We start from the raw sequence: 26829 nt of genomic DNA on the forward strand, positions 1-26829 counted from the left end.
TTTGGGTCAGGGCAGTGTGATGTGAATATTTCAGGGATATTTCATGTTGTTGTGCTCAGGGGCTGTGCTTGGGGCACGCTGCGCCATGTAGCGCTAATCCCAGCCCAACGCCCGACCCGCGGCCGTTAACGCCCGCTCAGCGCCAGCGGCCGGGGCCGTGCCCTGAGGGCGGGAGCTGTGGGGGGGGGGTGATGGCGCCCGGGGTCCTCGCCGCGCCCCGCCCCGCTATTGTGTCCGGCGCTCGGGCGCCCCATCGCGCGCCTGCAAGCCCCGCGCCAGGCGAGCCGCGGGGCAGGCTGCTCGGCGCCGGCGGGCTCAGGCGATCTGCGCGGGCAGCCTCGGGCGGCGAGGACCCGGCGCCGCTCGCTCCCGGGGCCGCCTGCCTGACGCGCTCGCGTGCGCGCTCCCGCCCCTCTCTCTCTCTCTCTCTGTGTCTCTGCCTCTCTTTCCCCGGCGGCGGCGGCAGGAGGAGCAGCGCGGGCGGCGGGGCCGGAGTCGGCTGAGGCGGCCATCCCCTGACAGACAGCGCGGCGCACCCGCACACACACCCCTCGCGCGGGCCGGTCACGCACAGCGGTGAGGGGCTTGGGGGGGCTGGGGGGAGGCGAGGCCGGGCGGTGACCGTTGGCTGGGCGAGAGGCCGCCCGTCACGTGACCGCGCCCGCGCGCGCCCGAGGCCGTTCGCGGCGGGAGGGGGGGGGGACGGGGGGGAGGGAGCGCGCGCGCGGCAGGTGCGGCTCCGGCTCCGGGCTCGTGCGCGCGCACTGGGCGTGGGGAAGCGGCGGCGGCCGTGGCGAGAGCGCGCCCGCCCGCCCGCCCTCCCGCGTGTCCCCTCCGGCGGCCCGTTCGCCCGTAACGCGCGCCCGCTTCTCTGCCTCGTTGCCTCCCGCACAGAGATGCCCTCGGCTACCAACAGCACCGCGGCGAGCAGCAGCAGCGGCAAGGCCGGCACGGCCACCGAGCCCGCCCCGGCGGCGGCGGCGGCGGCAGCGGCCCCTCAGGCGTCGGGCGGCAGCATCACCTCGGTGCAGACCGAGGCCATGAAGCAGATCCTGGGCGTGATCGACAAGAAGCTGCGCAACCTGGAGAAGAAAAAGGTGCCCGCACGGCCGCCCCCCCGCGCTCACCGCCCCCCTCCCGGCCCTCACGGCGGGGTTCGGCCCCCGGGGCTCCCCCCCCACCACCACCCCCAGGCCGAGGGCGCGCGGGGCCCCTTCCCCGAGCCGTGCCCTCCCGCTGCCGGCTCCGGGTTGTTCCCGGCCTCGCCCCCAGGGGCCGCCCGCTGGAAGGTTCCAGAAGGGCGAGCTGCTCTCTCTCGGCCTTCCCCCTTCCTCTTTCGGGGGTCCCCGGGCCCCTTTTCCTGGGGCTCCCCCCGCCTGGGCCCCGCCGCCCCCCGGTGAGCCCCCCGGCCGCTCCCCCTCCTCCTTTCACCGCAGCGGCCGGGGGGCGATGGGGGGCGGCGGGGGGGCCCCGCAGGCTGCCGGCGAGACCCCCGTGCGGCGCGGTCCCTCCCCCCCCTTCCGCCTTTTGTTCGCCGCGGCGGGGCCTTGCCCAGCGGCTCCCCCCCCCTCCCCCCACCTCCTTCCCCGGGCCCTGCTCTCGCTGCTGCCTTCCCCCGGCCCCGCTCCCCCTTCCCCATCCCCATCCCCGTCCCCTCCCGGCCTCGGGGCGAGCGGGCGGCGCTGCCGGCCCCGGGGCCGCGCACATGGAAGCGGCAGCTAACATGGCGGCGGCCCCAGCCTCAGCCTCCCCGGCGGAGCCGCATTGTGCCAGCTGCCTGCACAAAGCCGGGGGCCGCCCGCGGCTCCCAGCTCGCCCCTGCGGGAGGCTGAGGTCAGCTGGAAGCGGCCTCCGAGCGGTTATTTATAGAAAGAGCCGCTGGTAAAGCGGCCGGCCTCGGAGGGTTCGAGGTTGTGACAGAGGAGAAGAGAATAGAGGGTGCTGGAGCTGCTCGCGATTTATATGGCACCCGCTCCGCGTTGTCAGGTGAAATGAGCCTCGGAGGGGTTTCCAACCTACACAGCGTGAGGTGTCCGGCAGTAAAATACTACCAGATGCATAGCCTAAGGACTTGCTTAAAAACACTGTGTTACTAAACTAAAAATTGGGAGCACTAAAATAAAATTTTAGGCCTGCGCTGAGGCCCTATATCTCTTTCTTCTGTTAAGAGTGAATAGGCACAGTTACTCTATTAATTTTTTTAACCTAGCACTTCAGGTTTTAGTAGTCTAAACTAGTATTCTATATTTATAGAAAACAAAACCATTAGCCTGTACAGGTGAGTCAAAAATGAAGAAATCCATGCTTTACTTTGTAGCTGTAAATCTGTATGGTGTGTGGTTTTTCACTTAAAAAAAAAAGTTGGATTTCCCTTTTCTTCAGCAAACAAAGCAACAAAAAGAAGCAAGGCAGGAGCTTTTAGATAAGCTTTAGAATTGGAAGATCTCTTCTTGAGCCTTGTCTGAACACTGTTGTGTATATAGGGGACAAAATATTTTTCTTAGCACATGCAAATGTGTGCACACAGAATAATTCTGGTCCTCAACTTGAAAAAGAATGCAAATCCTTCAGTCCCAAATGGTTGGGTTAAAATAAAGTGTTTTAGAACAATCGTGTTCCACCCAAAAAAAAAAAAAAAAAAAAAACACTCAGGAAATAGTCTTCTGTGATGTTGAGAATCTGTATTTTTAAAATTAAAAGGTCTTCTGATCTATTTTGTGGCTTAGAAGAAATACAGAAGATAAGCACACTTATTGGTGTGCAAGTCAGCTTTCCTTTCTAGTAGTGTTTTTATTCACCTTTTAAAATAAATAATTTATACCTGATTTATATTTGGTGGAGCCATTCCCTTTTATTTGAATGGACCTTTTGGATGGCTTCTATAGTACCTAAAGTTAGAAGGATGTGTGGAAGGCCATTACTCCAGAGAGAATGCAGTGAAAATTACTGGTCTCATTAAAGCCCTAGTTTTTTGTTATTTCTTTGTGTATCTGTGGCTGCTGTCACTATGATTTTGTAACTATGGTGTCATTGCAGGTATATGCAGGGAAAATGCCTTTTTTTTTTTTTCTGGAAATGGCTTGAAGGAAGATCTATTAAAATTACTTAGTTCCTCTCTGTAGGGAGAGTTGGTGTTAAACAGTGTGACCCTAAAAACAGACAAAAAGCTAGGTCTTTCTTTAAAAAAAAAAAAAACATATATAAAGTGGTAGGTATTCTCTTAGAGAGATGAATGAAAATTCAAAGATTTCTGTAAGTCTTGTTGGCTGAAAGCATTTGAAACTTAATGGAGTAAGATTCTAATGTAAACACTGTCACAATCATGAGATAATTTTGCTTAAACGCATCAAGATGAATTTACTAATTTGTGGACTTGAGCTTGCCCTTTAGTGGGGGAAACAACAGTTCTTTACTAAATCATCATTCCTTATTAAAGAGATCATCAAATGCTTAAAATAAAACTTGCTGTACACATGGACTTCATTATTTTTATTGTTACTTGATAAATTTACTTAAGTACACAAATTCATTTCCTTTATTTTCAATCTTTTGATGAGAATGTCTTTTTTTGGGGAGATAAAAAAAAAAAGTCAGGAAGAAATCTTTCTTAATGAAAGACTAGCTTGCAGAAAGCTCCTGCTTAGCTGAACGTTTAGTTCTTTGTGAGCAGCTGATAACAAAGGCCTGTAGAGATGATTTTGAGGGCTTTATTTTTGAGAACAAATATAAAAATATATTTGACACTACAACGTTCTTCCTGTGCACAAAAAATACTCTGTAAAAAGTACCATCTTAGCTCGTAAATATGTGCAGCTTTTGGTTAAATAAAGGTCATTCTTTATGAAAAAAATAGAAAGATGGAAGTAAATTGTTGTAATGTTCCCTTTTAAGCTCTGAGGATAAAATGATGTGAAGGGAAAAATAGAGAATTCAAAATCATAATACTCCTGAGTTCTGTGCTGTTTTTGAGTATTCATAAATTAAAAATACTAAATTCTTAGTTATGCTTTTTTCTTCTTGTAAAATAGACCTTTTTATTTTAAATAATTAGTCTGGCTTGTATTAAAAGGGATTAGGATAAATTGAATTAATTCCTAAACGTATGTAGGAACATGGCCTGAAAATGTCTGTGCTCTCTTTATATTTGGAACTGATAGGAGTGGTACTCTTGTTTTTTTCCTCTGTTCTTAGATGACTAGATCCTTTCCAAATGAAGCTGATTGAATGTAGATCAAACTCTCACATCTTTGTACAATGGGGAATGAAAAAACAAAGAGCTGTTTGATTTCAGCTCAAATAATACAGCATGAGTTATATGAGAATGGTTTTTAAAACCAAATGTTCTGTAAGATGGACAAAATGCCTCATTTGCTAACATGTTTTAAGGTATGGGCCAGTGATCACAAAGGTTATTCTTGAGCGACTGCACGTATGCAGTATGTTAGCTTGAGCTACCTAACATGAGTTGGGCTTGGTGTATTCAGGTTACAGTTGTGAAGATGGGGCGCTTTAGCTGTAGATGGTAACTTAAGATGCAGTTGCTTTATCAGCTTGTCTCTGAATTCCTGAATAAGTAAAATTGAGACCGGGTTAAAAAACTAGCACTTAAAATTGCCTCTGATATTATTACACATGAACTTGCTTTGGAGCAGTAGTTGGGTATTTCAGGTTGATCTGACTTAAGAGGCAGCTGTCTCCCCATTCAATGAAGTGTTGGATTAACAGCTAGCAACCTATAGCGAAAGCTGAGATCAGTTTTCTATTCCTGTAGGTGCAGCTAGTGACAGCAGGAAGGTGCTGTGTTCCAAGTTACTTGTCAGCACTCCCAAGTGCTTTTGCACCATTCCGTGGGCCTCTCGCATGTTCAGGGCTTGTGAGTGTCTCTCCAGAACCTCTCCTTGGAGACTTGGTTCTGTCAATAGTTTGCCCTCTGAGTGAGCCGTTGGGTTTTATGGCATCAGATCAGCTCTAGGGGTAGCCTACGTTTGCAGTGTGTGTAGGTCCTGTCCTGTTAGGATGGAAGCAGTCACCTCCCTATTACTGGCACGGCACCACAGTCTTCTCTCTGCAATCTTAAAAACGCTTGAGGGATGCAGGGTGTATTGCTGTTCCCAGCAGTTACTGTGGTCTATCACTGTTACACGCTGTTCTTTAAAGAAGGAATTCTTTTATCACCTCCTCTTCTCCCCCCTCCTACCCCCACACATGTAAGTTGGTTCTTCTGGAATGCTGATCTAGAATTTCCTTTAGAACAAGCACTGCTTCAGAAGGGTCTGGTTACAGGCTATGCTGGATGGAAGTACCTGGCTAATTCAAATCCCTCTTCAGAGAGGAAACAATTTTGAAAGCAAGGAACCGTAAAACTCTTTGAAACTGTATTGAAAGTCTGAAACTTTCTCTGAAACCTTTTTTCATACCAGTTTTGGATAACCAAGCTTCATCTCTTAAAAACCGAGCAGATATATCAGTGAAATTATTTGACGTTTGGTAGGTTTTGGTTTCAACTTACTCCATTTTTTTTGAACCATTTCATATAGCATAGGGATTATTTCTGTTAGCAAGTTCTGTTAACTAGGTTTATGTTGACCCTTAGAAGCTGTGTAAGGTCTTCCAGTTGTTCAAGTCCTGCTGCTGCTGACTTGATGCTTTGCTTTTCCTGTTCTTTCAGAAGGAAAAGATAAACAGAATGTACTGGGAGAAGGTTGTACCAGTGGTGTTTTTTCTACACTGCAGTGGGGGTAAAGAAATAAAGTATTGTGAAGCAAATATGCAAATAGGGTGTATTGATAATGTAGAAGATGAGACAAAAGTAGGAACTTTTATAGCTTTATTCACAAATAAGAGCCTGTGTCGTGGAGTTTCCTTGCTGTTGTAAAAGCAGCTTGTGTGGAAGAAAATCTAGGTCTCTTGCAATATAGACAGCTTATTTACTAATTCATAGTGTTTACATAGGAAATGGGTAATTTGGAAGGAGAATGTACATCCGTATGCAGTTGACAGAGCTTTTAGGAGTTTCACTAATTTGTGACTTAACTTATTGCAGGTAACTAAGAAGCAGGTTTTCTCTTTGTCAACTCATTTGCATTTGAAAGTTTTCAAAGAATGCACAGTTCTGCATTGCTTTGGGATGGAGTGGGACCCGACCCGCTCCTCGACCCGCTCCTCGCTGTTCTCACATCTCTTATCACTATACATGTTTGGCTGGATCAGGTTCCTGACCCAGCTGTCAGTCTGGCCATGTTGGTGTGTAGGCAGGGCTAACGGTGTGGCACCCAGAGAAGGAGAACACCCCTTTTGTGATCAGTCTCGGCTGGAGTAAGCTGATAATGAGGCTCCTGTCCTGGAATGGTCATGTATCGTTCACTTCAAGCTTGTCTAATATCTCATGGAGATGCTTTTTCTAAACTGTCAGACTTAGTTTTGGGCAAAAAGAATCATAAAAATGCTTAAAACTGTTACTTCAAAAATTGTTTTAAAATGAGCTCTAAGCATGCCTGTTTTGGAATACTGGAGTACTTCATTACCTCTCTTTGGTTATAAATCAAGACTGAAACAGCTTCTTGGGACTTCTGTTAGGTGTGTATATATAATTTAAAGTATATATATTATATATAAAATATGTAATAAAGTGAATGTGAGAATTGTGGGATGTTTTTGAGAGATTTTGAACTTCTTTTTTTCATTCATTATACCATTCAATTATTTCACATTTTTCCTTTTTTTTTTTTCCTCTCTTTTTCTGAGGAAGTAGGAAGACTGATTTTTTTGATCATTTCTGAATAGGCTTTGCTTGGAAGCTAAACTGTTATGTGACTAGAAAATGATGGTGGGGGAAAATAAAGTATAATGTGCAAATGCAAAAGGTTAACACAACTGAATTTCATAGCTTGGCTTTTTTTGGTTGAGTGGGAGAGGTCTAAGAGCTATGTGAAGTTTTGAATTTTCTTAATTGCTTAATGATGATTTAAAAAAAAAATGCAATTTTTGAGATATCTTTGAAAACAGACTTGAAGTAGTCGTACCACCCCATCTTTTCTTGGCTTGTAGGGAAGTGTGCATTGCAGTGCTTGCCTCAGTGGGTTGAAGAGTTCACCCTCTTCCCTTCCAGCTTGTCACGTACCGTTGTGCTGATGGAACTGGTATAAACCATATCATTGAAATTACCTGGTTAAATATAGTGCCTCCTCCTGCTCCCTGCACCCCCCCCTCCCCTTTTTTTTGAGGGTTATTTTTAATCAGATCATTCCAGTGATCCGGTTTATAGCATAGCACTGAAAATGACTGTAACAGCACAGCTGAGTGGTCAGGCATTTTGAAACTAGTGTCATGTAACTGCACTTCTTTCACTTCAGGCTGACATTTTGGAGGCAGTTCAGGTAATGAGAACCTGAATCTGAGGGGAAGGTAACTGTTACCATAGAGAAGTAACTCAATGTTGGATTCCTATTAGAATAAGATACAGGGTTTATAGTTAAACAGCTAACACCACCATCTCCCTGCCTTCCCCCAGCCAAAGCATGTTGCCTGTACGTAGTGCTTTTCTCCTAGGGAACTCCAAAACAGTTCAAGAATCTCAGTGGAAAAAGAGCTGTAGCATGTTGGTTTTGTCTGCAGAACTGGGGTCTGCTGACTTGCGAGCTGCTTAATAGACAATTTATAAATTCACTTTTCCACCTGATTTTTTTTTTTTGTGCTGGTTTAGCTTTTATGCTTCATCATGAGTAAGGGTGAAGTTGTAGAAGGGGTAAAATTAAGAAAATCTTGCAAACACTGCAGTAGGTTGCTAAGTGGGAATTTTACTGCAGTTATTTCACAGCACTAATGCTGCTGTTTCATTGGTGTTAGTTGACAGTGCAGATTAAAAAGAAAGCTTTGTGCTTCCTTAATGCTTCTGTGTAGTGCAACATTTTGATCTTACTGCTTCTTTGGGATGATAGAAAAATGCTTACCTTGGCACTTGAGATCTTTCTGATAACGTGTAATGAACTGCACATTGACTTTGTCCTCTGCATTGCAGCTGAAAGGGATTTCCTTCTTTTGCTTTTCCTTTTCTGATAGGGACGTTCTCAGGGAAGAAAAGGTGAAGAGAATTAGCTGTTCTGCAGTTCCTAAAGGCTAGAAATAGGCATGTTATCCTTTGCCTTTTAGTTGATAGAACCGCAGAATGAAAAACAAATGAATAAAGCATTTACGTTAGACTTCAAGATATTCAACCATTGAAGAAAAGCTTGTATACTATTTGAATAGGTTATTGCAATGTGCTTAATCTGAAGATACCAGCCATGCTGAAGTAAGGCTGTGTGGAAAAACTATGCTGAAACAATCGTAGTAGTCAAGGGTATTTTCATCTCATCCCTTCCCTGTGTCCCTAGCCAGCAAAATAGATTATGTGAGTGTTATGCAGCATTATTTTGCAATATGTTTTCTTCAACAATGCTGATCTAAGTAGTGTTCTTCTATATTTTGGTGTTCCATCCTATTGGTTTTACTGTTTCGATATTTTATGGGCTTGTGTTGGAAATTAGATCACTGAAATTGTGTTTTTTAAGGCTTTTAGCAGACACTTTTTGAATAGGCTGATATTAGCAGTCAAATTTACTGTGCAGCCTCACAAACAATTGCATCAGTGTGACTGAGGGAATGGTAAAACTGCAGCATGGGAGTAAGTGCTTAAGCATGGGAGTAAGTGCTTAAGCAAATAAAAACTTCTTGAAATCTGTTTGTGATGCCAGTTTAGCGTAGGGCTTAAGCCACCTTAAGCAGAGAGCTTCGGTTAACCTGGCTGGCATTGCACTGGGGCATTGGCTTGTGTGAGCTCTTTATCCTGCCTTTTCGACTCTTCACAGCTCAACTAGGATCTCTGAAATCATGAAAACTACTACTTTTGCTGTGCAACAACATCATAATCTATTTTAAAAGAAGACAGTATGTGGAAGAGTCAAATGCCCTTATTTTGTGTTGTAGATTTCCAATATGCCGAATGCTTTTCAGAGTCATTTTTAATGTATTTCCAACCGTGGCTGCTGCATTTCACAACTGTTGCAGTGCTAGTCTGTCTCCAGCATGAACTTCCAAGTAATGTATTTCTGGAGTTCAGGAAGTTGTTCTTTGATTTTGCTTAGGCCTTTCTTGACTCTAATGCAGTGAAAGACAAAGTAGTAAAAATGTTAAATGTGTGGGATTTTCAAAGAAATAAATTGCTTTGTCTGTGGGTAATGTCAGAGGACCAAGTTGCGTAATGTGGTTCTGTATTTGACTAAGTGATGCTGGGCATCGAGTAAGATGAGCTTTGTTGTTAAACTGTTTCACAGACTTAAGCCATTCCCAAAGGTCTGATGGTGAGCACAGAAGGTGAATTATCTAGAAAAGTATCAATGAAATATTTTAACTGAAATGTCATGAAGCAAAAGAAGTTAGAAGAAAAAAAAAAAAGGAAAACAATCAACTAACTAACCAGCCAAAACTAAGCCACTACCACCACCAAAAAAAAATAAAAAATCTGTCATTGAGTGACAAGTATAAACTCGAAAACAGTGGTTGAGTTGTTTTGCAGGGTTTTAATTCTTTTACATTCAGAAGGAAGTGTTTCTCTTTGTTACATTGTTGTTATACTAGATTGGAAAGATAATTATTAAGGATTCATGTTAATGCTTTCAATAAGGTCAGGACAAGCTTCATAAAATTAAAACCAGTTCTGATGTAGAAATAGTGAAAACTTTGAGTTTAGTGGGAATGTTATCCTTAAAGACTTTGCTTCCATTCTAAGACCCTTAAAACCTACCCCTGTAGATCCTTTGTCACTTTGGGCATGCATAAGTTTTACCTGCTTTTGGCTACTTGTCAGCGTTTTGCATGGTTTTGTATTTAAGCAGATCAGAGAATTGCTCCTGTTGAAAATTAACCTAATGATTCCCTTTCTTTTTTTTTTTTTCCTCCTGAAAAAGAGTCTTGATGCTTTTAAGCAAAAATATTCCAGAGCTATTAATATGAGTTGTGTTGGTGGGCATTCTTGCACAAAGGATTGGAAACTATTTTAAATTCTTTGAGACTATCTTAACTGGTGCCAGCACAAAGAATTAGAGCTCTGAATGTTATTAGCAGTGGCTTTTTTTTTTTTTGCAGTCATGTTTTTGGTATTGTAGTGATAGAGTGATGATAAGCTCAGGCTTAGAACTCTGTTCATCTCTCTATCACTAGGACTAAAAGAAATGTGTATTGAGAGCATTCTCTCCGTTAGGAGAAATGTCTTTCCTTAGAAACTAAGACTGTTCATGAAGATGTATAGCGATAGTCCAAGCAAACAAGATTAAAATATTTGTCTCTTGGGAAAGTATTCACATTTTTAACCGAGTAGGCAAGTTTTCTCAGGTACAATTTGTACATGACAGTTGCGTGTTTTGTGTAATAAGTTACAGTCAGTGTTTACTGTAATTTCTTAACAGAAGTAGAAAAAGCAGTAACCTGATTTTGCCTCTTTGTAATATCATTCTTCTTCCTTTTCAGAGTAAACTTGATGATTACCAGGAACGAATGAACAAGGGAGAACGTCTAAATCAAGATCAACTGGTAAAAGAAAAAAAATATACTAACCAGATCTCTTTTAAAGTGTTTAGTGATGGTGGTGGGGAGGGAAAGGCTGAATGAATTTCACTTTGTTTCCCTTGCTAAAATCTGGATTTTTATGAGTTCTAACTTGGATTCAGTTTCTTAGTGCTTACAACACCTCAGTTTTTCTGTTAATACGAAACTGAAAGAATCAGTAGAGGAATGTGTTGTAATGCTTTGTTATGCTTGTTGAGGTTAGGTTGTAAGTAAACTGTGGTGAAAATTGGCCTATGTTATAACCTAGTACTGTTGAAAGAGCTAAATGATACCTTTGAGGTTCTCTGGACATCATTCTTTTCTTCCCAGAAAATGTTCCTAGGGAGAACTTCAGGAGCTTAGTCACTTGGTGGTAACTGACAAATATCATGCAGTCTAGTTACAAGGGTAGCATGGACTGAGTTCTGCAGAGCTCTCAAAAATAAGCTATGTCAGTGTGTATCACAGTTACCAGTGCAACAGATATAACACTAGGTAAGCTGGGCTTATTGTACATATGTGTTTTTTCTCTTTGTTGAGGCTGTTTCTTAAAGTAGGTTATTGCAGAGCTCAACTCAGCAGCTATTTTCCAGTTGTAATAAATATGAAGCAAGTATCAAATTAAATTTGGTTGTATTATGCAAACATGCATATTGATAGTAAAGAGATTACCAGATGCTTGGTAATCAACAATATTTTGTTGATGATTTTCAGCGCTGAAAAGGACTAAGAAAAAAAATGTACTCTTCAGCAATTGCAGCTGCTCACACTGCAAGAATTAGCTGCTTCCCTTGGTCCATGTGATCTTTTTATCTGTCTAGGCTTCACGAATGATTTTTTGTCTGTGCTAACTGACAACTGAAATATCACCAATTTATATATTTTTATTTTTTAATGGTGTTAATGAAGTTATAAACCATGAGAAGTTTTCTGCTTGATGAGCAGGAGAGATAACTGAAATTGCTCTTCTCCCATCATGATCTTCTCCCATAACAGGCCTGTCTGTTAGTTTTTCTCAGAAACTGCATAAAGTCAAATCTTAAATTATATATGCTTGTGAGCATATAAGATGCATACATTTCAGTTTACTTACCTAACAAGTGCTGAAGACGTACACAAGTCTCTTCCGTATTTTGGATGGTGAAAGTCAATACTTGAGTTTGATGCAGTTCCATTCAGAGATGGTTACCTTTTTAAAGCTGTCTCACTTAGAAATTAAAAAGCAGGAAGTAGTTTGTTGGAAGTGTATACTGTATTCTATTTCTGATGGCTTACTTTTTTTTTCTTCAAGGATGCAGTGTCAAAGTACCAGGAAGTGACAAATAATCTGGAATTTGCTAAAGAACTGCAGAGGAGTTTTATGGCTCTGAGCCAAGACGTAAGTAAAGTAGTCCGATGTGGGCTATAAGATGCAGTGGGAAATGTACTTTAAATTCTCTTTCGCTAATACTAGATGCGTTAAAAACTTCTGTTAATGGAAGACTAAATGCTCGCTATCTGTATGTTTGGCTGTCTTCTCTTACTGTGTACTAGCTTGTATCAGGTTTCCTGAAGACTATTCCTAAAATATTTTTTCTGAAGGACTGCATAAAGATATGACAACAAAAATAAAATGTTAATTTTCTGATAAAAGCTAACTGTTGAAAACAATGTGATCACAGAAGAGGCCTGCAGTACAACATAGTAGACTGCTTACTGCCAGTAGTAACAGTTTCTTTTAAAAGAGTGACTTCAGAGGTCTGCTTTTTTCTTTGGCTGAGTGTTCTGCTTTTTTATATTACTATATATGATATCAAGTCTCATCAAATGAAAGGCGTTGCATTGCAGTTCTTTTTTTCAAGATTCATGCAGTCTTATTAATGGCAAATATAGTCTGAAACTATAGCATAGGCTGAGTTTCATGACTAAAATTATTTTCATAAAAGATAAGTTAATTGAATACTAGTAAAACAGGTAGACTGCAGCTGGCGTTTCATCAAGTGATAGTGTGATTAGGTTATAAAACTCAATAGACAATTCAGTTACATGAACAGCTTTGTTATTTTCCTTGTGACATGCTTCAAATAAAAACTTTAGACCTCTGCAATATTGTTGCAAGGAAGAATTAATTCTGAGCAAGCTGAAAGCTTAATCCATCCTACACGCTTGGAAGATTCTAAACGTAGTTAGAGTTGATGAGTTACAGAAAGAGCAGCAACACTGGTCTAACAAGTGTATTTAATTCGTGAACAAGCTATATGATAATTTTAAGGGCATTAGCATCCTTGCATTATAGGCTGCTTTCTGCGTTAGATTTGGTTATAAATTCGCAGGCATCTAAGGCAAGCCATTTCTTCGCTTTTCTTGCGTCAGGTTTCCATGTATGTTTATGGAATGTTAGTAATGAAGAACTTTCTTTCTCTGACAAGTCTGTCCTGAAATATTTTCCTGGTCAGCTGACTGCTAAAAGAAATGAGTGAATCCAGGAGTAACAAACTGATAATTCTACTTTAAAGTTTGCTTGCATTTTTTTTCAGATCGGAGTTAGCTATTACACAGTTGAATATCAGATTAAGTTTTTGGCTTAAAAAAATAAATTTAGATGCTTTGAAATGCAAAAGTTACTATCCAAGATTACATTTCTTTGGAAAAGACTGTTAAAGTATTGTGTACTTGCAGAGACCAAACTGAGTTTTGCATGCTAGAATTAGGAATAGAAGAAATATCCTGTGGGTTCAGAACAGTAATGCATTTTGACCAGTACTGTGACAGTGGTTGCAGAAGGTATTATGTAAAGTAGTACCTGGCTGATTATTATGTCATCTATTCCCTTCCAGCATCCATCATCATCAAACTGAGTAGAAAGTATATCCCTTCCTGTTCCCTTTAGTATCTCTGGACCAGTTGTCCAAGGTTTTGTTCAAATCCTTTTTCTAGTTTTGCCGATAACTGCCTCTCCCCAGCATTTCATGGAAAAACATTCCATGAGTTACACACTCCTGTGGGGTGTACAAAACAAGAGTACTTTTGTTTATCTGTTTTAAGCTGATCTCCTAGTAGTTTCAATAAATGCGTTCTACTATGATACGATATGGTAAATAACTACTTGTTCATTTTATCTGCTGGCCTTTGTGACCTTTATAAAACAAAACAAAATAATCTGGATTGCCCATACTTCTCCAAACAGTAGAGCCTGAAACTTGGTCTCTGCTCATAAAGCAGCTGCTCTATTGCATTAATTGAGTTGCCCTTTTCTCATACCTTTTCTACTTGTTGTATTTCCTCCCTGAGTTATGGAAGTCAGAAGCTGTAAATAGCCATAATGTTCCTTTAAAAGGTACATTTGTACGTTCTTGCCACTTTCATCTGTGTCAAAATCATTTTGTGTTCATAGAATAATTCATAAAGGAAGCAAATAACAATAAGCTGGGCTTGTTTCATATAATACAATGTCTGAAGCTTTAGACACTGTAACTGCAGTTGCTTGACTAAACTAGTTATAAGTCACACAGAAATACAGGCTTCAAGTAAGAATATGATAAAGACCCAATACAATCCAAGATTTGTGGCATTGTTTGTAAAGTTTGCCTTAATTTTGGGGCTTTTGATTTTGCTTAAGAAGTATTTCTTGTGCTTCACAGATTATTCTACTGTAATGTTGAATCGATAAGTGGCAGTTCAATACCAACATCCATCTTTACGTATCAATAAAAGACATTTCAAGTCTACATTTTCCCTTGAATTCACTACGTTGGAGTTGAAACATGCTGAATTCCTTTTTCTTCTTGAACAGATCCAGAAAACAATAAAAAAGACGGCTCGTAGGGAGCAACTGATGCGAGAAGAAGCTGAGCAGAAGCGTTTAAAGACTGTACTAGAACTGCAGTTTATTTTGGACAAATTGGGTGACGATGAAGTGCGTAATGACTTGAAGCAAGGATCAAATGGAGTACCGGTGCTGACAGAGGAGGAACTGACAATGTTGGATGAATTTTACAAGTTAGTTTACCCTGAACGAGACATGAGCGTGAGGTAAACTTAAAATAAAGTACTTTCCTTTGTAATTGTCAGTCAGTTGACGATATATTTATACTATGATAATGTAAAGGCTCAGTAAGAAGTTCTGTTATTGTTTTTTAAGGTTGAATGAGCAGTATGAGCAAGCATCTGTTCACCTGTGGGACTTACTGGAAGGGAAGGAGAAACCTGTTTGTGGAACAACCTGTAAGTGTATTCTCTGTATTAAAGGGGCAGTGCACCCAATTTCTGTTTGAACTAAAATAGCCTGATATAAAAAAACTTCAGCAGTTAAATATCTTTCCAGCTTTTTAGAGTAGCTACTTTTTCCCGAACATTGTACTGTAACAATAATTGGAGAGTGAACTTACGGTGTAGTGTATCTGTATTTTTGTCCACTGATACAGCATTATTCAGTATTTAGCTTAGTCTGTTCTTGCTGTTTTAGCAGTATTCTACTGCCATTGATGCTTGGTAGCAATTCTTTGTTTTCTGGAAACGTGTGTGTGTGGACCAGGAGCTTAGTCAATAATACGACCTAATATGTAAACTGTCCTGGCCTTACTTAGTGTGCTGTTCAGCTCTCTGCTGTCCCCTCCTACATACGCATTTTATTTCTGTCCTAGTTTTATTAACTCTGCAAATTGGGGCATGATCATTCACATTGCATTTCCGCAAGAAAACAGTCAAATTTCCACAGATACTTAGCTTCTAACATTAGATATTAAGAAAACGGCTCTGATAGACAGTTGGCTGTTTCTTGTATTGTAGGGAATTTCTGAGGTTTTTAGCTGGAAATAAATAGCAAAATTTTAGGGAAGATTATCCTTCTTTGTAGGTAAAATGGCTAGCAACTTTTCTTACTTGCTTTTTAAATTTCCAGTATTCCTTATTATGTTACAATAATACAGAGCTGTTGAAAGAGTTTTTGTTCTCTTTGTAGAAAATGAAATAATGGCATTGCAGTTGTTATCTAGCCCACTTTACTGAGGAATGATACACAGAAGATTGTAAAATACTGTGTCTTTAATGAGTATAAGACTCTGCTTGTTAGTGGCAGAATACAAAACCTCAAACCATTTATATTGTTAAAATGAAATTTTGTGATGACATACCAGGCTATTGGTTTTTTGATTAATACAACCATTTCAGACCTAGAGTTCTTGCAGAACAAGTGATGTTGGATTGTTATGAGTGCCAGTAGATGTGTAGTGTATACGTTTTTAGAGAGAGACAAAAGAGGAAGGAGAAGGTATGGGGAGTAGTTTTGGGGGAGAGACTAGGTATGTTCCTTGGAGGCCTTGTCATTTTCTTACTGGATGAAGTCAGGCTTGGCATTACATCTGGACCTCAGGATGAGCTTTTAGTCCTGTCACTGGCAATGGATCTACATTCTGTGCTCTCCTGTGTGTATGTATTGATTCATAAAGTGACCAACATCACTTGTGAAACATGCATTGTAAATCTTCTGTTTTGAGTCTATTTTTTGTTGGACTAAACAGACAGTATTGCTCACTTTCCAGTGTGGTTATACTGATTTGTTCTGGATTGAGATGGCGTTTGTATGAAGCACTGAGTGTAAGTTTGTGCTTGTTTCTCTTAAAAAGCTTGTTCTGAGCTGCTTACCTCATGGGAAAAATTTTTGTGATGGTGGTGCCAAATAGTTAATTTGTACTGTTACTTGTTTTTATAAGACATTGACTTAAAGTAAAGTTTCTTAGTTGGGAAATTGAAAAGAAATCAAGTTGTAATTTTTCAAAGTCAAAAGTGACCAGCGATACAGAAGTAATACAAGTGTAATCAAATATATAAACTCTATACTCACTTCAAAGCATTTCACAAATCTTCTGAAGAGTATTGTATACTTCTAAGGTTCTTCCTGCCCTTCAGATTTTTCTGAACTAAGGTAGAATACTTATTAAGGTAGATTAGTTATTCATTTTAATATGATCTAGTAATGTAGGCAGTAGTTCTGTAGCAGTAGTGTCTGTGGGCTAGATAGACACAGCAGCATCTTCATAGCAAAAGGTCAATAAAATGTACATGGTATCTTTGGGAAGAAAGGAAAAGGGTTAGTAAAAGGATGAGAATTAGAATTGAGTGCCTTTTCATTTTTAACTTTTACATTTTTCCTTTTCCCAGATAAAGCCCTGAAGGAGATTGTTGAACGTATTCTTCAAACTAGTTACTTTGATAGCACCCATAACCATCAGAATGGGTTATGCGAGGAAGAAGAGGCAGCACCCACACCTGCAGTAGAAGACGCTGTAGCAGAAGCTGGTAAGACCATGAATATCCATTGTGACTAGCATGTTTCTGTTGTAGTGTCTTGTTGCTTTGGATTCATCAGAATGATTAAATTGAAAATGTAATTTTAAGTGCAAAAGGCACTTCATTTTTTTTTGAAATTCTTCATGCATACTAGTGTCTTGAATAGAAATGTAGTTATGTGATGATCAGATACACAAACAGCTGGGCAGTGTATATCGGAACAGTTAGCCATTCATCTGGCCCTGCTTTCAGCACTGAAGAAAGAAAAGCAGAGCTGTGTTTCAGAAGATTTCTGTAAGGGTGTCTTATGTCAGCTACTTTTTTGGAAAGATCACTAAAGTCCTTTCTGATGATCACATTGTAAAATTTCCTTAGTCATCCATAGGGAAAGGCTTAAAATTCTAACTGTGGAGCATCACCTGAGTGAAGGAACAAAGTCACTTGGTGGGACTCGCTTCTGAACACATCCTTCAGCATTTGCTGAAGAACCCCAACTAGAATGAAATGATTTGGAAGCAGTGTTAAGCAAATGAAAATTATTTCCAACATCTTTCCTATTCTTTTTTTCCTATAGAACTTCATGTTATGAACACTTACAAATAAAATTTTGTTTGTGGCATTAAAATAATCAAAGATTTAAGTTCTGGTTGCCAGACGCTTTTCTACTTTGTGGTGGTTCTTCCGTCAGTTAGTCCTTTTTTGGAGAGCAAGAGCTTTTGAAGCCAAGAGTATGCTTACATGCTTAAAGTTCTGAACATGAAGGAATTTTTTCTATCCTTTTTTGCCCTTTCGAATATGTTCTGGAGAAAATTTGAAATTTGGGGTAACTGAATGTAATTCTTTGTAGTAAGAATGCATTTTTTAGTTTATTTTCAAAACTTTGAGTATCTTTTTTATTGCTTAACTGTTAATATTCTGATACTTTTTATTTTCTTAATTTTGAGACACAAGTTTATTTATAGCATCAGGTTTGTTTCAGAGCCCAACAGATACTTAATTGAACAAGGCAGTGATATTGAGGCTCTGATTTTAGACCCAGTAGAATCCCATACCCTTTTGTATAGTAGGCTTCTAATGTTAGATATTAATATGAATCAGGTGTAAATGTGTCTTCACTCTTACACCTAGCTGTAATTCCTGTGAACTAGTCATTTGTAGCACTTCTTTAAAGTAAATTTTTTTTTTGTGGTAAAGAAAATCTAATCTGTAATGTTTGCTTCTGTCACATAAGTGGTGGGTGGCTTTTTTTTTTCAGAACCTGATCCAGCAGAGGAATTTACTGAACCAACTGAAGTTGAATCGACTGAGGTATTACTCATTGGAAAGACTGTCATTTTATATAGCTGTAATGCCACTTACTTTTACTTTCATACCCTTTCTTATTTTTATTTTAGTATGTAAACAGACAATTCATGGCAGAGACTCAGTTCAGCAGTAGTGAGAAGGAACAGGTAGATGAGTGGACAGTTGAAACGGTTGAGGTAAGATCTTGTGTACTGCAGGTAAAATTGCAATCCCTGTTTCCACTGAATCACAATTCATGACAGGTTTTAGTACTTCACCCTATCTCCCCCAACATGTATAAAAAATATATATATTTAAATAGGCTTGGGATGGCTATTCATTCTTCAATGGTATATTTAGTTCAGGAGTACTTAAAATAAAAACTATGCAGCCTGGCTAAGCTTGTGGAGATCTTGCTTTATTCAGTAGTAGCTTGTATGGGAAAATGGGACTTTAAGACTTAGACTTAAAAAGACTTGAGATTTGAAGACTTTTTTATTTCTAAGAGACTTTTGTTGCAAATGTAGAACTTAGGTTTACCTGCATAGCTGCTGACAGCATGGCATAGTTGTGTGTTTCCTTGTGCAGTTTCATGGAGAGCAAGCTGAATTTTAATACCTGTTCCAGATTGCGTATACACATAATACAGCATTAAAATATGCTTATATATACATCTCTGCTTTCAAGAAATACAGTACTTGACATTGTTTAACTCGTTGCTGCCTTGCAGTTGAGTGATTGTTACTCGTGATGTTTGTGGTACATTTCTACTGGGATCTATTCCCAGCTAAGTAATTCAGACTCAGCTGTGTGTTTAAGTCGATCATTGTTATACTAGAATTTGTGTTCTTCGTGCATTGGAAAGGAAAAGCCTCATGGAGTCATTCAAATCATTGGTATATTGGACTTTGGTTTGTGTCTGTTAGAGCCAGTTACAAGCAACATCTTTCAAAAGCTGGAGATGTAGTTGTTGGTTCACATTAGCTTTTTGCAGCAGGAAATTCCAGATGATCACTATTTTAGATTCCTCCCCTTGCTTTCTTCAGGTTTTTAAAGTGTTGGAGTGGAGTGAGAATTCATCATCTCTTTAAGGGGTGTAAAAAAGGGGCCATTTTGACATGATTATCTGTTCTGCCTTGTTTTAGTTTGTTTGGCCAAAATTCATATATTAGGGTGTTGGAAACCACTAAGAGATTTAATAATGCTTAGGATGGGTGTGAGGCTTTTATTGTTAACTAGACACTAACTAACATTGCCACATGTGAAAGATTTTAGGAGTATTTTCTCATAGTATTCCATTCCCTCACATAAACATGCTGTAAGGCATCACTGCTATTGAATGTGTTTCAAGAAACCTCTTGTAAAATAAAGAAACACTCCAAATAGCACACAAAAGAGGGATGCATATTTGAGGTATTTGTACTAGACACACTAGTTTAATGTTGAGGCTTGCTTGGCTTCAGTCTCTCTACCCAAATTACGTCTGTGTTTGTACCAGGTGTCCAGAGTAGCTCAGAGGTTCAGTTCTCTGTAGTTCCTAAGGTAAGTAGTATGGATAAAGGCATGAGAATATAGAAAGTGTTGTTATGATTGGAGCCTGGTGTGCTTCCCTCTGCTCTTCAGGTGTAAGACTGTGTATTGCACAGGTGAAAAATCTACCTCATGGGAATGATAATATGCAGTAATCGTATTAGTATGGTAAAATCATTGTAGTTTTGTATGAGACTGCTTTCAGAAATTCAATTTTCAAAGCCCTTTTAGTCAGCTAAATCTGTGTTATATCAGTTTTGTTTCTGTAGAACAATACAAAGCAGTAAGAATTAGATATTTAGCTCTCCTTTTTGTCTGAATTTCTTGTACTTTAAGTGAGAAATTCAGAAAAATCTGAAGTTGAAGACTACTTCATAATTAAGAACTTTATTTTCCCACATTTAACTCAAAAAGGGGTAATTGAGAATAACTGTCTTTGGAATGACTCTTGCTGTACTTGCTGGCGTCAAAATCCCACTCCTTCTGGAGAGAAAAAGAATTGTCCTTAGGAAAGATGATTGTATATACTGTATAGTTTTTCTGCGCCTCAGCTTACAGTAGCTGTGGTGATATGAATGATAGCTCTTTATTTTGGAAGCTGATAGTGTTCTGAAAGAGCGAACTTGCATTGATTTCCATAATGGTTTATGAAGAGGAAGAAGGCTATCATGAACTCATTTTTTTCAGTAACTTTCAAATAGACACAATACATTCCAGTTCTCAGTGGTATGTTTATAGTTTGAGAACTGACAATATCTGGCATGACATGAGCCTTCCGTAAGTTTTAAACTGAAGAATTTGCTTGTGAATTCTCAAAGTGTGCTTCTTTTTGAATTATGTGGTGTTTTAATTTCGGTGAAGGTGTCCTTTAATGGTAATAGTGTTTTTTCTTTTTTCCTTTCTCCCTTTGTACCATGTACCTGAATCTATGTCTGCTTGTATACAGAGTTCTTTGAGGTTTAGATTACAGAACATTGGATGAATGTGTGTGTATTTTGTGTAAAACTGGAAACTGTCCTATGATTGCCAAGAGCAGGTGTTCATTCTGGCTGACTTTGTGGTCCCAAAAATGTTTGTTCTTTCATCCCCTTCTGTTGTTGGTTGCCCACTGGCCTTCTGGGTTAGCTCTGCCTAGTGAGCAGCTGGGCATACAGTTTGAGTCAAATACTGCACTGCGGAGGGAGGTTCAGCTCTCCTAAGAGAAAAGTTTCTTCTTGATGCTGCCCCACTAGGATGAAGGGAGATACATGATTGTGTAATAACTTGCTGGGTGCTTTTTAAATAATGATTTTTATTTTTAAATAGTCTCTGTGCCTTTCTCATGCAGCAGACTGGTAGAAAGCAGTTAACTTCAGACCTACCAGAGCTGTTGTGCTTGTTAACAGCCTTAGGGCATACTTCCATGGGAATTCTCAAGAGCTTCATTTTGTAAGGCTAATAGTAGAGATTTGGATATGAAGGGAGTCTTGAAGATGAATGTAGATTGTGGTTGGCTTTTACTGTTGTTCAGAGATTTTTTTTTTTTTTTATTTTTTTAATCACAGATGGCTAGGGATTTGGTACAGGGAATATCTACTGGAGTTTGTCAGGCACTTACCCATGTAAATGTCACATGAGCAATGTGTGTATGATCAAGGAGTAGGCATGTTGAAAGATGCTTAAGGTTTCTTTTGAGAAGTTAAAAAGAAAAGTAAATGCAGACTTGAGAGAGTTTAAGTTTAAAGTCTAGATCTGTGATTATAGAACTGGACTAAAGTAAAGGTTTCATCATTTGTCATGACTGCTGTACAAAATTTGTCTTCTGCAGTTATATTAAACCAGATGTTTTACATAAATTTAATTATTTCAGACTTAGATGCATATAGGCTAATTTATATCCTGTTCCATCGTTAAGTTTAAGCCTTGCTTGCTTATCTGGAGGATGATTATTAATTAAACTCTTGGGATCATGGGATTAGAAAAACAATGGTCAATTTTTGTGACAGTTATCTTCTTAAAGGACAGTTGTTGATGTAAATGCAAATTGGAAATGGCATTTCTGTAGTAGGGGAGTTACCTGAAAAGCAAAATTGGTTCAAATTGCAGAAATGCTACTTCTTGTGCACCTCAGCCATCCTTGTAACTCTCGGCTTTTGAGCCATTTGATGATGGCTGTGCTTAGATTTAGATGTTCACGTTCAGCTTCCCTGATTACTTTGTTATCTTCAGCAAGGTGGTATGTGAAAGCATCTGTTGTCTTCTTGTTTGCACATGACATGCTGGAATATGTCTAGTAAATCCTGTCTGCTGTGCTATGTCTGATGAAGCTCTTACCATCTTTCAGTCTCAGCTTTCTTGCCTGCTATGAGTTGTACTACTTCTGGGCTTGTCTTGCAGTCTTTCCACCAGACACTGCTACCTGCTGTTCTCAGACCATAAATAAGTTTAGCTAGAATAATGCTTGTGAAAGACATGGCCATGAAAACTTAAAATTCTGTAGTCTTAAGAATGATCCGCAAGTTCAAACTGTTTATATTCACCAGAAAAAAAGGTAGAAGAAAACAGTTGTTTTCCATGTGTAAATATTTCCAAAACTTGCTTTTCCCTTTATTTGAATTGCTAAATGTTGACAAATACAAGATAAATTGTCGCAAATTCAGTGCTTAAAAAAAAACAACAACAAAAAATTAACATAGAACAAATTTTTTTTAGCACTTTAAAAAATGGAAAATAAGAGCAGATGGAAAGCAAATAGAATACAGTCTAAGCTTTCTAATCCTGTGAATTGCTTAGATCATGTCTGCAGGAGGATATAGGATTTTTCCTTCAAGAACACTAGTAATTACGTCCATAATGAATACAGTGGTTTTTGTAATTTATGGCTATTGTCTCATTTTTTTTTTCTGTGCATTGTTATCTTAAGCTTAAATTTCAGTTAGATGCTTGTTTCTTACTAGGTTGTAAATTCACTGCAGCAACAGACACAAGCTACATCTCCTCCAGTTCCTGAACCTCACACGCTCACTACTGTGGCTCAAGCAGATCCTCTTGTTAGAAGGCAGAGAGTACAGGACCTCATGGCGCAGATGCAGGGCCCATACAACTTCATGCAGGTATGATGAACCCGCTGCAGTACTGTGAAACTGGAGCCAAAACCAAAAAACAAAACACACACAAAAAAAAAAGCACTTGCTGGCTTTTAATCATTTAAAGAGCCGCTGATGTTTGTTTGAAGAATATGATGGTCTTACAAACCTTATGGTGCTGTATGACAATATTTCATCCAAAGCCAGCAAACTTATTGTATTGCTATGGAAGTACAATTAGAATGCTATTGAGCTTTTCAGTTGTGTTTGTACTAAATCTGCAGAGGATGTGGAACGTAGTGGACCACTGAATTAAGTAATGTATGGTGCCTAAGTGAAACTTGCTATAAAATACCTCAAGCTCATTTTAAATTGTGTTATGAAAAAAATCTGCAACACCCAAAGGGCATACTTTTTGGGTGGCTTCTTGAAAGTTTCTGAAACAAAAAGGTTTCCTGAAGTTTCTAGTGTCTTTTAACCTCTAAAATTGAACAACTAGAAATGCATTGGGAAGTACATGAATGCGTTTCTTCTTACTCCCTAAATAAAAACTTCACTAATATATGAAGCATATACTTAAACTTGTGGTTTTGGTGTGTTTTCTGTTTGTTTGGTATTTCCGTGTGTGTTTTTTTTCCCTACAAAGAAAAATGCTAATTTAGGGTAAAGAATAAAGAACCACATCACCTCCTATTCTACCTGGCTATTTAAATCTGCCTCTATTTATATCAAATAAACTCTAGTTTATGTATTTGGACTGAATTTTCATTGTCTTAAATACCTTTTGGAATTCTTAGTATTGATATAAGTTTTAAATGGTAAAATTAGCTGTTGGTTAACTGTGGACTAGGCTTCTTTTCTTGTGACCTGCTCATTTGTACATTTGAACACTTTATCTTTTAAAAATCCAATAAACTAAATTTGATTTTTCTTATTTTTTTCCCAGGACTCTATGCTGGAGTTTGAGAACCAAACACTTGACCCTGCCATTGTATCTGCACAGCCCATGAATCCAGCACAGAACTTGGACATGCCACAAATGGTTTGCCCTCCAGGTTTGTAATGGTAAATCCTAAACATAAATACTGGGGAAGCCTGCAAGTCGTCTGTTAGAAATGCTTCAATTACGGCTACATAGTGAAGGGATCATTCCAGCTAATATTACAGTACTGTTCAGGTGTGTTTTTCTACGAAATTGGATTGTACTTCTGAGGCGTACTATTTATACACTTCCAATCCTCCTTTTTGTTTTGAGTTGGAACATTTTAAACGTTTTTAAATAGGCAAATTAGATTATTGCCTAGTCTTTTGGAAATACCTGGAGTGTTTCAGATAACTGAAAAAAGTATTTGTGTGGAAAATAAATGGGTATTTTGTATATAGTTTTTCCATGCTAGAGGGATAATCATCTCTGATGATGATGTGTCAAATAACTGAATTTAGATAAGATTGCAATGATGTTCTGTAAAAAACTTTGATTGTACTATATAATAAGTGAAATTATTTCATTTCAGTTCATACTGAATCAAGACTGGCCCAACCTAACCAGGTCCCTGTGCAACCAGAAGCTACGCAGGTAAATTTTCAGTAAATTTACAATTGATTTTAGTCTTAATTAGTGCTGTAAGAGGATAAAATTCCAAACTACAGCAGAAACTCAAAGGTGAAATGCAAAGGTTTTTTTGTTTGTGTTTTTTTTTTTTTTTTTTTTTTTTTTAAGATCTAGTGGAAGAACTGTTTGGAAAGCTGCTTTGTGTAGTCCCACTCTAAATACATGTAGTTGAAGGTTTCTCTGCATTCTGTTTGAGACAGATTAATAATTTGACATGCCAGTATTTGCCTAGTAGCTTTCTCTTCTATGTAAGATATGTGGTGTGCAGTATTTTTTAATATAGACAGAAGCAAGTTACTATTTATTCATTTATTTGCAGCAGAAATGCAAAGATCAGAATCACTTGGTTAAAGGGCAGTCTGTATCTGTTTAAGTGATCAAAACCAGATTTTACAGATTAATTGCATAGTTCCTGTTATTTTTGTCTTGCTCTGTTAAGAATTAGTCCCAGTTGCTTGCTTGGAGTATTTTATACTGGAGTTGTAGAGCTGCCAGAATGAGTTTGAATGCTGTTTTCAGTTGAGCTTTCCTGCAATTCTTTTTAAAGTAGGATTAATTAAACTTGATTCATTAATGTATATGTGATGTATTCTGCCTCTCATTAAGATGTGCAATTTCTTACTGAGTTGCCTAGTGATTACAGAAATTCCTGACTTGGTATTAAGCATGTATGGCATCTCTGAAGTATTCTGCTGATCTCAAGTAATGAATCTGATCCCTGTAGGTGTGTGGAAGCCAAAAGAAACAGATGTGTATCGTAAGAGTAATGACAGTATAAATGGCTGGCTTCATCTTTTAGAGATTAGCTCTGCAGCTTTTAAGTCACTTGTTTTTGTAATAGCAGGAATATGTTTTGTTCTTTTTTCTTGAGAGTTTCCTCTGTATGAAAATGCTGAAATGCTAGTACTTGTGCAGTTTTCGTTGTTTGTAGATGTAGAATATCTTTTTTCATCAGTTCTCTCTGCCCTAGCTTTTATTTATTTATTTATTTATTTATTTATTTTGTTGTTAAGTGTTCTGTAACTTACCCCTGTGGATTTTTTTTTCTGATTTTCCTTGCTTCAACTAGTGCTGCCAATGATTCTCTCAGCAGTCTTGCAAGTGGTAGCTAAACTCAGTTCTTTTTAGTATTCAACAAGATGTTCTGAACACGCCAGTAACTCAGTATCAATCAATTGCCTCCTGAAGTCCTCAGTAGCCTTAAATGCAGAGTTTGCTGGTTTGTTAGAGTTTTCACTTACCCTGCGTAGGAGACCATAGACTGTAAAAAGAGCAAATTCAGTCCACTGAATAACCAGTGCCTTTTCCATTTCTGTATGAGTTTGCCGTTCTCCCATATAAACTTCCTTATTTTTCTCTCACTCCCTCATTTCCCAGGTTTATTGTAATGGTAGTTGTGGTTGTGTAAGGAAATTCTTCAATTAAAGCAAATGTCCAGCTGATAAAGAAATATTCACAGAATCAAATTCGGCAGGCGATTGGTGGCATGGCATGTCACAATATGTCAAGTTGAGGTAGCTAAACCTCAGCTCATTACAAAGTACTTCATTTTTAATGGTTGTAAAGTTGTGCTGGAATAATTATTTTTACTAGAGAAAACCATTCATTCCAGAGTTCTGTGATATTTTTTATAAAACTCTGTGTGAGAATCAGCTGACTTGGGGGCATTTGGGGTTTATTTTGTCAGGTTCCCTTGGTTTCTTCTACAAGTGAGGGATATACAGCTTCCCAACCCATGTATCAGCCTTCTCATACAACAGAGCAACGGCCACAGAAAGAATCAATTGACCAGATTCAGGCAAGTCAGATTTCACAGAGGTGGGAAGGACTATGCTTGCAGGTGTGATCAAATGTTCTTCTGTGGTTTTTTTGAAACTGAAGCTTTGTGATTTTCAGTTATCTATTGATAGGGCTGTTACAGTTCCATATAAGTTCAAAATTTTGAGCCTGTCTGTGACCAGAAAGTCAGTCCTTTATAGGGTTGTTAAGTTACTAGATTGTCTGTTTAGTTAGAAGTAACATGCCAACATTAGCACATGAGCATCCATGGTATTAGTTTAGTTTACACATTGGCTACTAGTTAGTCCAGAAACCTGTTCATTTTGCCCCCTTTGTTTTTTTTATAGTTGTGTTTCAAGTTAATGAGGAAGAAGTCTGTTACATTTTCCCTCTCCCATTATGCTGTTGTGAAAGAAGCTGTTCAGCTGAAGTAGAAAATGTTCGTTTGCTGGAGTGAATCCAGTGCCTTTCCTTTTTTTTTTTTTTTTAGTGAAGTTTTCACTACTATTCAAAAACTGCTAAAATGTCGTTTGTCTGTTTATTAGGCTTCAATGTCACTGAATGCAGACCAGACCCCGTCGTCATCATCACTTCCCCCTGCATCCCAGCCCCAGGTTTTCCAGGCTGGATCTAGCAAACCTTTGCATAGCAGCGGAATCAATGTTAACGCAGCTCCATTCCAATCCATGCAAACAGTAAGTAGCAAATAGT

General features: G+C 39.2%; 1 protein-coding gene across 3 annotated transcripts in view; it reads left to right on the forward strand.

Moving 5' to 3' along the window:
- Window positions 1-338: 338 nt before the first annotated feature.
- CAPRIN1 (cell cycle associated protein 1) overlaps window positions 339-26829 on the forward strand; it is a 33513-nt gene continuing 7022 nt past the window's right edge. The window contains exons 1-14 of one of the 3 annotated variants that reach the window (XM_068684628.1): window positions 340-576; window positions 895-1097; window positions 10504-10566; window positions 11873-11959; window positions 14354-14592; window positions 14702-14784; window positions 16720-16857; window positions 18104-18156; window positions 18243-18329; window positions 22599-22754; window positions 23674-23782; window positions 24242-24303; window positions 26027-26137; window positions 26664-26813. In XM_068684628.1, coding sequence (XP_068540729.1) covers window positions 897-1097; window positions 10504-10566; window positions 11873-11959; window positions 14354-14592; window positions 14702-14784; window positions 16720-16857; window positions 18104-18156; window positions 18243-18329; window positions 22599-22754; window positions 23674-23782; window positions 24242-24303; window positions 26027-26137; window positions 26664-26813 — 1539 coding nt within the window. In that variant the 5' untranslated portion in view covers window positions 340-576; window positions 895-896. Of the gene's footprint in view, window positions 577-894; window positions 1098-10503; window positions 10567-11872; window positions 11960-14353; window positions 14593-14701; window positions 14785-16719; window positions 16858-18103; window positions 18157-18242; window positions 18330-22598; window positions 22755-23673; window positions 23783-24241; window positions 24304-26026; window positions 26138-26663; window positions 26814-26829 lie in introns of all 3 variants that reach the window. The other 2 variants (XM_068684629.1, XM_068684630.1) reach the window with 2 other exon arrangements.

The sequence above is a fragment of the Anas acuta genome, chromosome 5, assembly GCF_963932015.1.
Source record: "Anas acuta chromosome 5, bAnaAcu1.1, whole genome shotgun sequence".
Classification (NCBI taxonomy): domain Eukaryota; kingdom Metazoa; phylum Chordata; class Aves; order Anseriformes; family Anatidae; genus Anas; species Anas acuta.